This window comes from Mus caroli, unplaced genomic scaffold (genome assembly GCF_978045245.1).
Source record: "Mus caroli unplaced genomic scaffold, Mus_caroli_1 scaffold_18, whole genome shotgun sequence".
Lineage (NCBI taxonomy): Eukaryota > Metazoa > Chordata > Mammalia > Rodentia > Muridae > Mus > Mus caroli.
Genome location: NW_028227273.1, coordinates 65,188,145 through 65,201,801, shown reverse-complemented (window position 1 = coordinate 65,201,801; position 13,657 = coordinate 65,188,145). Strand labels below are relative to the sequence as shown.

The following is a 13,657-nucleotide window of genomic DNA, read 5'->3' as shown; positions in this document are numbered from 1 at the left end:
GTCCTCATACTTCTTCAAAGTGCTCTGTTGTTCTGATATCCTGTGTTTATCTTTGGGCAGTTTTACTCATCATCACCATCATCATTTTGCATCATGACTCATTCTTAAGTTTTCTTTTTCTATGTATATCCATTTTGGGCACATTGCCGTACAAAAGTACTCTTGGTGGTTGGGACTCCTCTGTTGTGCTAGGAGTGGTGGTACCGACCAGTAATTCCGGTAGTCAAGAGGTTGAGGCAGGATGATTGTGAGTTTGAGGTCAGCATGGGGCACCTTGTGATAATCCTATATCAAAAGAACTAGGAACATCTAATCTTGTAAATTCTGAGTTCACTGAGATGTGCAAGATTTTGTAGCACCCCTGCCTTCCCTGATTAGTTTTTATTTTTTTAATGATTTGTTTGCTTTCTGTGCAATGGTGTTCTGTTTGCATCATGTGTGTCTTTCTTTCTTTTCCTTTGCTTTGATGAAGTACCCTGACAAAAGTAATGTGCAGGAAAAAGGTTTCTCTTGGCTCACCTCTGAAGAATACAGTCCTTTATGGTGGAGGTGGTGGGGGTGGGGGTGTCAAGACAACAGGAGCCTAAAGCAGCTGGTCCCAGCCAGTCCACAGTCAGGAAGCAGAGAGTGCTGAGGTCATGCTGCTGTTCAGCTCCCTGTTCAGGATCCCAGCCAGGGAATGACTGGATGTTCCCAGCCCAGTCAGTGTAATAAAGATAATCCCTCACGCCCAGAGGCCTGTCTTCCAGGTGAGTCTAGATCCTGCTCAGTTAACAACACTATTATAGTGTGTGTGTTTATACACACTTATGTTTAAGTTTTGGATTTACTGTAGTGAAGAAAATTTGTTGATACCTCTCAGACAGTGTTCCAGACTCACCAGCATGTGGAACAGACTACTTAGAAATAAAGAAACTGACTAGGGAACTATATTCACATAGTGTGGACATAAACCCAGAAGTGGTGCTTGTCTGTGCACTATAGTATTTAGGATGGTTTCATGGAGGAAAAAAGTATTGAGAATTATTTTGAGAGCTGAGTAGACTACTCAGTACAGCAGGAGAGAATATCATGTAAGTGAACAGATGCGAAGAGGACCAGCCTGACCCAGCTGCAGCTCTCAGCTGTGTCTCACAGTCACTCAGGAGTCAAGATGTAGGTCTACAGTTGGACTCGGGTAACTGCTTTCCCTAATAGTTGACTTGTGTTCCTGACTAGCAGAACTTCTGTACAAAGCATAGAGCTGTTACCTTGACTTATACAGTGGAAGAAACAGTATGCCTTTAATCCCAGCACTTGGGGGGCAGAGGCAGGCGAATTTCTGAGTTCCAGGCCAGCCTGGTCTACAAAGTGAGTTCCAGGACATTCAGGGCTACACAGAGAAACCCTGTCTCAAAAAACCAAAAAAAACAAAACAAAAAAAACCTTCCTGTTTGAAGTGTTGGCTTGGACTGATTGGAGGAGGAAAGGGCTGCTCTTGTACAGTCGGCTGCAGTTTGTCTGCAGACACCCCTGTCTTTCTGACTCCCCAGCCTTCTCTATTCTTGAGGTCAGCAGTGATCTGGTTTTGGTATGTGTTTATTATTTTTGTTTTATGATCAGGTCATGGCTAGGTGCCAAGGATAAAAAATAAACCACAGCTTCTGCTCTCTCACAGACTGGAGTAGGAAACAAGTATGCAGAGGAAAGGTGGTTCTGAGTTCCGTCTTTAGAGGATTAGTTACAATATACTGCCAACTGTAGTAGTTCTCAGGTTCCATCTAAGGGTTGTTGAATCCATGTACACTTTTAACTTGTAGAAACTACAGGTATCCATAGATTGACAAATCATGGAGGATTTCAAGGACTCTCAGTTACATTTTAATAATCTTCTCTTTTTACTATTACTTCAGAGATATGCTCAACTTGCAATGTGAGAGAAAGATCTAAAAATATTGAGAGTTTACTACATAGAAAGCCCCATGCTGGAAACTGCAGGTACAGACTTATTTTATAGTTGGATATTCATTTCAACTTGGAGTATTTAAAACTACCTTCTGGGGCTGGAGAGATGGCTCAGTTGTTGAGAGTTTGAACTGTTCTTGCAGAGGATCCAAGTTTCATTCCAGCACCCATACTCGGAAGCTTATAGCTGCCTGTGACCTCAGATTCAGACATGGCCTCTACAGACGTGGTACTCACATGCACAAGCCCCCACACAGACACAAGCAACACTTTTGGGTTTTTTGTTTGTTTGTTTTTTTGTTTGGAGAGGAAAGGATTTATTCAGCTTACACTTCCACACGCTGTTCATCACCAAAGGGAGTCAGGACTGGAACTCACACAGGGTAGGAACCTGGAGGCAGGAGCTGATGCAGAGGCCATGGAGGGGTGCTGCTTACTGGCTTGCTTCCCCTGGCTTGCTCAGCTTGCTTTCTTTTTAATTTTTTTAATTAGGTATTTTCTTCATTTACATTTCAAATGCTATCCCAAAAGTCCCCCATACCCTCCCCCCCACTTTTGTTTTTTTTTTTTTTTTTGTTTGTTTGTTTGTTTGGTTTTTTTTTTTTGCTTTTCGAGACAGGGTTTCTCTGTGTAGCCCTGGCTGTCCTGGAGCTCACTTTGTAGACCAGGCTGGCCTCGAACTCAGAAATCCGCCTGCCTCTGCCTCCCGAGTGCTGGGATTAAAGGCGTGCGCCACCACGCCCGGCCACTTTTGTTTTTAATATAAAACACATTCAACATACTTAGCCTCTTCACTGCGTTTTAAGCTAGGCAGGGCTGGTGATTCCTTGTTTTATTCCTTTGGAAACAGATGCGTTAAAAAGCTTTGTTTGGGATCATCTCCTAGTAACTGCCAAACTAGAACTCATATTTTGACTACTGGTTTGTTTGTTTTTTTTTTTTTTTTTTTTTTTTGGTATTGCATGGGGTACATTTAAATTTGCTAACTGGAAATTTCTAGATCAATAAAAGATTTTTATTTTTAGAAAAAGATTTCTTTTATGTGCATTGATGTTTTGCCTGCATGTATGTCTGTGGTTATAGACAATTGTGAGCTACCATGTGGCTGCTGAGAATAGAACCCAGATCCTCTGGAATAGCAGCCAGTGCTCTTAACTGCTGAGCCATCTCTCCAGCCCAATAAAAAGATTTTTTTATGTAGAGAAATACATTAGAAATACCAGCTTTGACTTAACATTGGTTATGGAGGTTTGTTTGTTTGTTTGTTTTGATTTTTTTTTTTTTTTTTTTTTTTTGCCCAAAAGAAATCCAAACCAAAAAACCCAGTAAGTTGGAATATTAAGTCATAGTGCTTCTAACACATGTATCCACCCCAGTGTCCTGCCTTAGCAACAGAGTACACTGTAGTGTGTGAACACACGGCTTCCTGGGACAGATGCTGTTGCTGAGCATTGGGAGAGTGTCTGGCTGCTTATCATCAGCCTGGAGAAGCTCACGTCAGAATTCCTAGTAATTTGGTACTGAGTGCTTGCCATCTTCTCAGTCTTACAGGTGTATAGAACAAAGTTGGAGAGCAAATTAGAGAACATCTGTAGTCTGAATAAAGAATTAAGATGTCCTGTTGACGCAGAGCTTAGTTCCTTCCCCTCTACTGAGTGAGGACTGTACTTGGTGGCTCAGTTTTCTACTGTGTAGAATGTGGCAGGAATGAGTGGCTGCAGAAGGAATGCTGTAAATGAGGTTGTACCTCCTGTGGTGCTTTTTCCCTGGGAACACTGCTGAAGGAGTAGGATATCCAACGTCTTGCTCACAGGCTGCTTTGCAGGCCATGTGCATCAGGATAGCTATGAATTCCACCCAACACATGCATAGATGACATTCTATCACAGTTCAGGAGGTTGGATACTCCTATTCTAGAGCATAGTTTCTCAGCTCTGATACACTTTGGCATTTGGAGTCAAATAGTTGATCATAATTCTTGGCTGTTGATCCCCTGTAGGATGCTTAGCAAGCAGCATCTCTGGACACCCCCTACGTGGTGCCAGGAACATTCTTCTCTAAGACTTGGTTGTGACAGTCCAGAATGACTTAGGATGTCCTCTAGGGAACAAAATCACCCTTTCTTTTCTTTTTTAAAATAGTATTTATTTAATGTATACGAGTACACTGAAGCTCTCTTCAGACACACCAGAAGAGGGCATCAGATCTCATTATAGATGGCTGTGAGCCACCATGTGGTTGCTGGAAATTGAACTCAGAACCTCTGGAAGAGCAGTCAGTGCTCTTAACTGCTGTACCATCTCTCCAGCCCTAAATCACCCTTTCTAAAGAACTTCTAGGGGAAGCCTGCAAAGCAGCCCTGTGGAGAGCCCCAGATGGCAAGCACAACAGCTAAGAGAATCCTTGGAAAAGGATCCTCCAGCCTCAGCAGGTATAAAAGTGACTGTTGGCCTGGAGAGATGTTCAGCAGTTAAGAGCACTGGTTGCTTTTCCAGAGGACCTAAGTTTGGTTCTCAGGGCCCACATGGTAGCTCACACCCATTTGTAACTCCAATTCCAAGGGATGTGACTTCCTCTTTTGACTTGACTACTGCATGCACATGGTACACAGATATACATGTAGGTAAAACACGCTTTCCCATGATGAAAATGTAAAAACAATTAGAAAAGACTTGCTATGGCCCATCTCTTCACTGCAGCTTTCAGGGAAATAGCCAGAGCCACCTTGCTAAATAGCTTCCTAGTTCTTGATCCACAATAGGAGATAATAAATCAGGTTTAAAGCTCCACATTTTGGGAATATTTGTTACCCAGCACTAGATAATACCCTAAGTGCTATCATAAAATGTCCAGATATTGTATAAGGTAGAAAGTTCTGCACTTAGGGAAGTTAGCCTGTGGAGACATCAATCCTTGTGTTTACCCATAGTTAGGTTTGTAGCACAGATTTATAGCAGAGATGGAGCCTAGGAACTATTGCTATGAAAGCTTTTTCCATGCTGGTAGCAAGACCATAGTAACTTGAGTGTAATTAGTCTGATATTTTAGATTTATTTGAAGTGAGTTAATTATGATTGCTTAAAGAAATACTTGATATTGAGATTTTGAAACAGCAAAATGGAGAAATGTTTCTAGTGGTACACTGTAATGAGGCTTTGGAAAATAGCCCCTTTTATAAAAGAAGGCACAGTGGGAGGGACATAACACTCAAAAATGCGGTTTATACCTGTGTGGAAATGACCTTATGAAACCCCTGATTGGGCTGGAGTGGTAAAATAAGGGCCTTTACATTTGTCTGAGGCTAGAGAATCCTCTGAAGGCACCTTACCCTTGTGGCTATTGGCAGAAGGCCTAGTTACTATCTAGATCTCTGCACAGGGCTGCTACAGTCTTCTCTAGATCAGTGGTTTTCAACAGAGGGGACATTTTGTTCCCTTGGAAACCACATTTTGGAAGGGAGGGGGAATCTGGGTGTCATAGCATGCACTTGTAATCTGAGCACTGGGGCAGCACAGAAGGGCAGATCTTGGGCTTGCCCAGTCCAGCCTACTTGGTAAGTTCTAGGCCAGTGAGAGAAGAGACCCTTTCTCAAGGTACCTTTTCAATTTAAAAGAACTAGACAGTGCCAGAATAGTATGTGGCATAGTCACTTATTGAGTGGATTTTATTTATTTATTATATGTAAGTACACTGTAGCTGTCCCCAGACACTCCAGAAGAGGGCGCCAGATCACGTTACGGATGGTTGTGAGCCACCATGTGGTCGCTGGGATTTGAACTCTGGACCTTCGGAAGAACAGTCGGGTGCTCTTACCCACTGAGCCATCTCACCAGCTTGAGTGGATTTTAGATTCCTTCCCTCTGGGCTTTCAGTTTGTTTTTTAGATGGTTTAAGGCTTTTCTAGGAGCGTCTGCTTTTGGAAATTTATAATTTAGGGCAGAATGCATAATTTCTGTTCTTTCCAAATACTGCTCTGATAGGGAGAGGAAACAGCATGTTGGTGCATAGAGCTAGGGCATTAGCAGTCTTTGCTGGAGGGGTTTCAACCCACAAGAACTATGTCTGAGTAATTCCTGCCTGTCTCATACATGTAAGGTGTGTTTTCATGGGAGTGTGTGTCCTCTATGGTAAGATGAGTGTGTTGTAATGAGAGCATGTGATTAGGGAGGAGCATTAGACGGTCACTGAGATGGTGCTGCCTCATATGTGCGGACATCTGGTGTGACTGCATCAGTGAGAATATTACAAAAGGCAGATTTGAAAATTACTTGGTAAAATGAAAAATGATTGTGATTTAGGAATGTAGGCTCCAGATTTACATATGGTGATTATGTCCGTGTAAGTATCATTAGAAGGAAATGTAATTGCTACTAACTAGTAGTTTGCATTAAGTTGAAAACACTACTAAGTGACAGAGCAGCAGTGTGAGTCATGTATCTCACTCTACTAATGGCCTCCATGAGAAATGAAAGCTTGTTTTAAGAAAAAAGGAGAGAGAAAATGGAAACATATACTGTTCAAAAAAGTGTAACAAGTTTAGGATATATTAGGTATTTATGCTGTATGAATACAGTATTTCCCTATGATAGGATCATTTTCTGCTTCTGAAACTTGCTCTTTTGCCCTCAGTACATGAAAGAGTCTTGCTCTTTGCTCCATGTGTGAGAACGGAGAATGTACTAGAATTTTAAAGTCCTGCTGTTGGAATTTCAAGTAGTTTCTAGTTTTCCTGTAACCAGACTGCAACAGATATGTACCTTGAACCCTATTTTGTTTGTATCTGTGCCGGTGTTTTGAGATATGATCTTACTCTGTAGTAGACTGGCTTCTACCGTGTCCCACCTGTCTCTGTCTTCCAAGCAGAAGGATTATAGGCATGAACCACTCAGTACTCCCAGCTTCAGTGTGTGTGTGTGTGTGTGTGAGAGAGAGAGAGAGAGAGAGAGAGAGAGAGGGAGAGGGAGAGAGAGAGAGAGGGAGAGAGAGAGGAGATCCTTTTTTAAAGATTTATTTATATGAGTACACTGTCACTATCTTCAGACACACCAGAAGAGAGCATCAGATCCCATTAGAGATGGCTGTGAGCCACCATGCAGTTGCTGGGAATTGAACTCAGGATCTCTGGAAGAACAAGAAGTCAGGAAAAGAATGAGAGAATGAGAATGAATAAATGAATGAGTATGCATCTTTACAGACTTAGACTTGTGGATGTCAGAGGACAACTTGCAGGAGTCAGTTCTCTCTCCTTCCACTGTGTAGGTTTCCGGGGCTGTATTCTCAGGCCTGCCAGTTAGTGCCTTTACCCTCTCATCTTTTCTATACCTACTGAACCATTTCACAGGCCTCGGTATATATGGTTTTTTAATCCAGGATTTGGAGAAATGTTTAACTGTCTGTTGGCTGTTTAATTGGTCATTCCTGGTATCTTGTGCATTTTGTTATCCCAGTTTTGTGACATCAGCTACCATATTTATTGTTTTCTTTTGTATTCATAAAATAAAATAACATGACCCCTCGGTAGTAGGGGCACTCACCTTTAATCCAAGGACTGGAGAGGCACAGGCAGGTGGATCTGTGTGTCCAAGGATAGCCTGGTCTGCAGAGTGAGTTCCAGGATAGCCAGGGCTACACAGAGAAACCCTGTCCCCCAAAAACAAAACCACAAAAAAGAAAAAAGAAAGAAGGCCTATAAACCAGGAGTGGTGGCATGTGTCTCTAATCCCAACACACAGTAACTGAAAAGAAGGTCATACATTCAAGCCAGTGTAGAAAATTTAGCCAGACACTGTCTCAAAACAAAACAAACATTAGTAAAGGGTATGCAGCTCAGCTTACTGACCAGCATTTGTCTGGTGTGTGTCCAACCCTGAGGGAACTTGGAAGTACTAATTGAGGGAACTGGGAAGTGCTAATTGAGGAAACTGGGGTTTTGAGCCCTTTGTATCATGATGGTGAGGGAAACAGATGGACTTCTTGTCCTCAACTTGCCCAGAGCAGGTGGCAGTAGGAGTCATTTATTAATGTCTGATAATTGAGTTTTACAAAATTTGCTAAACCTGCCATAAAAACTAGTACCTTAGGTTAGATACAGACATTATATTTGTTTTATATATGCGGTTGGTAGAACTTAATTAACTTCCTCAAGAGTTATTAAGTGGCAGAGCTAGTATTAAAACCCTGATAGTCCTCTTCCAGAGCCCAGCCCTTGTTTAACTACCTGGTGGGTGGTAAATAAACATATACTAATCATTGTGATTATTGGGGACTGTAGGGTCCCTGTGCGGCATCTGTCCTCCACTGAGTGGCTAGTGATGTCAGAGGGTGGAACCTGCCCCTCTTGCTCTGGAGCTGGTTGCAAAAGAGCCTGGGTGGGTGATCATAATGGGCAGCTGTTCTGCTATCCAGCTGAGCTGAACTTGTAGGTGTGGTCACATCCTGCTGGCCCTCCCTGCTCCCCACAGGTTCATCCCAAGGAGAGGACAGAGTTACAAAGGCTGCATGAGGCATGACACTCAGAGTGGAAGTTGAAGAAGCCACGTTGTGTAGGGGCCATGGCCATTTCCTCAGTTTCTAACCACACACTGGTAAAGGGAAGGTTGTCTTACGGACTTATGGAGATAAAGGGTGAAAGACCGAGAGAGTGCTTGCCTCAGGTGGGTAGGCATCCCTGTGGAGGGGTGACTCTGCCTATATATACTTGAAGAATAAAGATTTAGTTGTGGAGTGGGTGCGGGTAGGCGAGAAGGAACTAGCAGCAGCAGATCCAAATAGTTTACGGAACTGAAAGAAGCCAGCACACCAGAGCAGGCCTGGGGTGGGGGCCGGCATGGCCATAAAGGGGGACTACTGATTGGGTGAGCCCTGGGATTGGGTCAACTCATCTGAAACTTAGATAGCGGTAGGAAATGTGCATTTTTATTCTGTATTACAAGAAAATTCCTTGAGTTTAAAATAGTCATTTATTATTTTGAAATTGTGTGTGAGTCAAAGATGTGCACACGTCTGAGGGTTATCCCATCCAGCTTGGTGGCAAGCCCATCTACCTGCTGGGCAAGTGTGATGCTTGTTTGTGGCTGGAGCGATTGGATCTTTTACCTGGTGTAACAGTGACAGGAAGAGGACAGTGTGGATGTTTTCACCTTGTCAAGTTCTCAAGAATTAGGTATCTTCTGGACTGCCCACAGTCCTGCTGCCTAGAAAAGAGATTTCAAGAAAGGATAGGCTTTGGGAGTTTTGTGTTTATAGATGGAATTTAACCCGAAATGACCAGTTGTGTAGTTTTCTCATCCCTGCTACCAAACACCTGAGAGGAGAAAGGAGCCAGGGCTTACGGTCTCCATTTCACGGGGCTCCCCCCCCACACCCCGTGCTTGCCTCCATCCATACCCTCGAGCAGAGCATGTGGGAGGGCATACCGTGGGCTGTTCTGTACACCTTAGCTGGCAGGAGTGGGACAGAAGAGAGGGTGCCCAAACTATCTCCTTCCAGCTAAGCTCTACCACCACAGTGAAAACACTGAAGCTATCTTTTGTTTAGTATGAGGTGATGTACTGCGTGTTCTTGTGTCGTGGTGTGCGTGTATAGGACAGAGGACATTTCAAGTTGGTTTTCGCCTTTTACCATTTGAGTTCCTGGAATCAAACTTAGGTTGTCAGGCTTGTACCCTCATCCACTGAGCTACCTGCTTGGGCCCTCCCACCTCCTAAGATTTTAGGATTCTCTCAATCTGGAAATGGCACATTTGTGGTCCCAGTGTTCAGGAGGTGGAGGCAGAGGGTCAGGAATTTAGGATTATCTTCAGCTTTACAGTGAGTGTAAGGCCGGCCTGGGTTTACCTAACAGCAAAGCGGTGCTATCAGCTGGGAACCAAGTGTTATTTAACCCATGGGCCTGTGGAGGACTGTAACACAGCTGTAAAGGAGGTTATAAAGACGAGAAGACGAAAGCAGCCCAGGACCCTCCCCTGAAGAACTCCATCATCAGGAGCTTATGTAATACAAGTATGGGATTCAGAGAAGGTCCCAGAAAGCCCCATGTCCATTGTAGGATTGACAGGAGGAAGGGGGGGGGGTGTCTTACCATGCCAAATGCTAGTCCAGAACACTGGCCATCTAACGTGCTTACCGAGCCCAGTAGTGGGCTTGAGAAGAGCAGTTCCAGCAGGCTGGATTGAAGGAGGAATGGAGCTGAGAACAGCATTGTATGTGGAGCTGTGCTTCGCAAACTTAGGAACTGTGTGAATCACATTGTCACAATGCAGACTGCTCTGTGGGCCAAGATCCTGCCTTCTCAGGGAGCTCCCAGGCAGTGCTGGGACCACTGGTCTACCGAGTGCACTTTGAACAGCATAGGTGTAGGTTAACAGCTTTTGTTTTAGTTAGTGCATGAAGGCTTTGAAAATTGGGCTCTCTTCAGTTTCTGATTTGTAGCTCTAGGATGGTGTGTCCAGGAGTTTCCTTACTAATTAATCCTCGGGTGAAGCTGACATGAATGGTTCCCATACCTTGAGAATTTAGAGATTATTAAGTTTTGGAGAATTTTTTAACTGTGAGAAAGATCATCAAAAGTAGTTAATGAATATGAAAAATTTCTAGAGCACATTTTGAGACAAGTGAGACATCAGTGTGTAAATAACTCAGTGGTAGAGCACTCGCCTACCCAGGGTTCAGTTCCCTGTGTGTGTGTGTGTGTCCATCCCCCACACCACCCACGTCCCCCTCCTCCCGTTTGTGAGTCAGCAACACGCAGGAGGAATGTTGTTGAGAAGATGTGGGACGGCTCCAAAGCACTGTCAGTCTTGGGTTTGATCAGAGGGCATGCGTTCCTTAGAGTAAGAGAGACTATGGAGAGTGTTGGCTGAGGTCATCTGGGGTGCACAGATCCACAGAAGAGATGGAGCTGTATGGATCGCCCTTTGCTAACTTCTGTTCTCTCAAGGAAAGGGAGGGGGAGAAGGGATTGGAAGTTTGAGAGGTGGAAGAGTCATGAGATCTTTTTTCAGAGTAGAAAATGACCTTGTTCTGAGAGGAGTCACTGTTTCAGAGTATGTTTGCAATTATGTTCAGAAGTAAAAACTTAGAAGCAGTTTGATTGTACTTTTTTTTTCAACCATAGCTAGCCTTGGGTAATTAAGTGGTTGTGGTCACCTAAGGTTAGACTTGATCCAAGGGGAGGGTACAAGGGAGCAGTTAGGATGTTGAAGACAGAAGGGCTGGAGAGACAATTGATGAGGTCAGCAGCCTTGCTGCACTCAAGGTAGAGTAGTAAAAGCAAGCCGAAAGGTTGGAGGGGGAGTCGGTGCTGGAGAGAGATGGCTGAAGTGTGGCCCTGCATGAGGTGGAGTTTCCGGAGAGGTCAGGAAACGGGATGTTGGATATGCCCTCCAGTTGGATGATATAGTTGCCAAGAATATTATCAAAAGTTGGGAGTGGAGGGGTACTTTCTGATAGGACAGACTTTTGGAGGGTGATGGAAAATTCTAGTCCATAGATAATTGCAGCAGAGCAACCCTTCTTCAGGGTTGCTAGCAAGGGCTTTTAGCAAACAAATGGAAAGTGATGTCTTGAAGTGCCGGAAGTGCCTGCTCTGTGAGAGAAATGTCTGTGGTATAGCCTCAGAAAGGAGGCTGGGAAATTCCAAGAGTTATCACAAATCAGATCGATGGCTAATGAGTGAGGATCCGTGTAGGTTTGGGGGTGAAAGAAAGACTCCTGAGCAGGACAGACTGGTGTGCAATTGTTCTGCACTAGCCACTGCGATGCTGCACTGGTGTCATGTTGCTGCTCATCCCACCTGTGTTCGTTCAGTGGTCACTGTGTGAGCATCACTGTTGTGAGTGCTTGTTCTCCTCTGTCACTCTTCCCACACTCGAGGACTTCCTACTGTGTGTGCTTCAGTCTCTGGGAAGCGTCCAGCACTTGGAAGGCTATTCTCCTGGAAGCACCGTAATTTCTGAGGCCTTTACTTTGACCAGCACGTAGTCTTTAAGATTATCAGTGTGTGTTGGCTCCTTGGACAGGCTGCTGCCTGGTTTCATGAAGTTTACTAGAACACAGCCACACCCATCTTATAGGTTCCTATTATTTGGCTGCTTTCCGGCACCAACTACAAGCTGAGGAGTTGTGTCAGGGACCTTACCTGGGCTTTGGAAAGTAAAATGCTACTGTCTGCGCCTCTCTGGAAGATGCTTACCAACTGCTGATACAGACAAAAGAGGCAGAAAGAAGCATCCCAAATAAATAGGTGCCTTCTCTGGGTGGTGGGTAATGAGTCATTATAGTCTTTCTTTTTGTGTCTTGCCACAAATTTAATTTGGAAATGAAATAGCCTGAAAAGTATTAAAAATAGTATTTGCAACACTTTTTTTGTTTGTTTTTCGAGACAGGGTTTCTCTGTATAGCCCTGCCTGTTCTGGAACTCACTTTGTAGACCAGGCTGGCCTTGAACTCAGAAATTTGCTTGCCTCTGCCTCCCAGGAAGTAGAGGATTAAAGGCATGTGCCACCATGCCCGGCTTAAAATAGTATTTGGAACACTCTTAATGGTGGGTTCTGTTGTTTTCCTTACATCAGTGCTGCTTTTGATACAAAGACGGGGCATCGTGTGGCAGTTAAGAAGCTGTCGAGACCGTTTCAGTCCATCATTCACGCCAAAAGGACCTACCGAGAGTTGCGCCTGCTGAAGCACATGAAACACGAGAATGTGAGTCATTCCTTTTCCTGCACACACTGAAGGCTTTGCATGCAATCCTGCCGTGGATGCGTGTCACACTGTCAGAGTTGGGTTCATGCTGCATGAGGGCTACAGCTTCGGTGCCATGGGGCTGTCAGGTCATCGAGAGGATGACGGAGTGCCTCTTCCCAGAGTTGTGCTTTCACTACAGGATCTCAAGAAGCATTTAATTTTCTATTTTTATCTAGTTAGTTTCTGTGTATGTTTCCCTGCTGGGGTTTATGTGAATCATGAGATGCAGTACCCTTGTAGACCAGAAGATGTCAGATTTCTGGAACTGGACTCACAGATGCTTGTGAGCCCCACTGTGGGTGCTGAGAACCAAACCTGGCGGCTCTGCAAGAGTAACCACCACTCTTTGCTTAGATAGTAGTGTTTGGTGTGTTTTGTTTGTTTTGTTTTCTAGACACAGGGTTTTTCTCTGTGTAAGCCCTAGCTGTCCTGCAACTCACTTTGTATACCAGGCTGGCCTCGAACTCATAGAGACCCACCTGCCTCTGAACTTCAAGTGTTTGAATTAAAGGTGTGAGCCACCACAACTGGCTGTGATTTGTATTTTTAACATGTTTCTTTGTTTGTTTGTTTGTTTGTTTAAGACAGGGTCCCAGTATGTAACCCTGATTGGGTTGGAATTACTGAGCCACTCTCCAGCCCTGTATTGATTGCTTTGTATTTTTGAACAAAGCAGGCACGGGGGTGGGGGGGGAATGAGAAAAGATCAGAATACTTACACTTAATGTAGAAATTATCTCACCTTTCAGTCTATCGATGTTATGCAGTGAAGAACAAAGACTTGGGACTGCAGAGATGTCTCAGTGGCTATGAGCATTTGCTGCTCTTATAGAGGACCCAAGATTGGTTCCCAGCACCTACATTGGGTGATTCACACCTGCCTGTAACTCTGGCTTCATGGGTTCAGTGCCTCCTCCCTCTTCATCCAGGGATACACACACATATGCAGGCACATAGGGGCAGGGGAGAAA

The 13,657-nt window shown here is 44.2% G+C and overlaps 1 protein-coding gene across 2 annotated transcripts in view; it reads left to right on the top strand.

Annotated features, from left to right (window-relative positions):
- The window catches only part of Mapk14 (mitogen-activated protein kinase 14), a 56,451-nt gene that overhangs the window by 9,975 nt on the left and 32,819 nt on the right, over positions 1–13,657 (top strand). For both annotated transcript variants that reach the window (XM_021186018.2, XM_021186017.2), the window contains exon 2: positions 12,515–12,644. In XM_021186018.2, the coding sequence (XP_021041677.1) occupies positions 12,515–12,644 (130 nt within the window). The remainder of the gene's footprint in view (positions 1–12,514; positions 12,645–13,657) is intronic.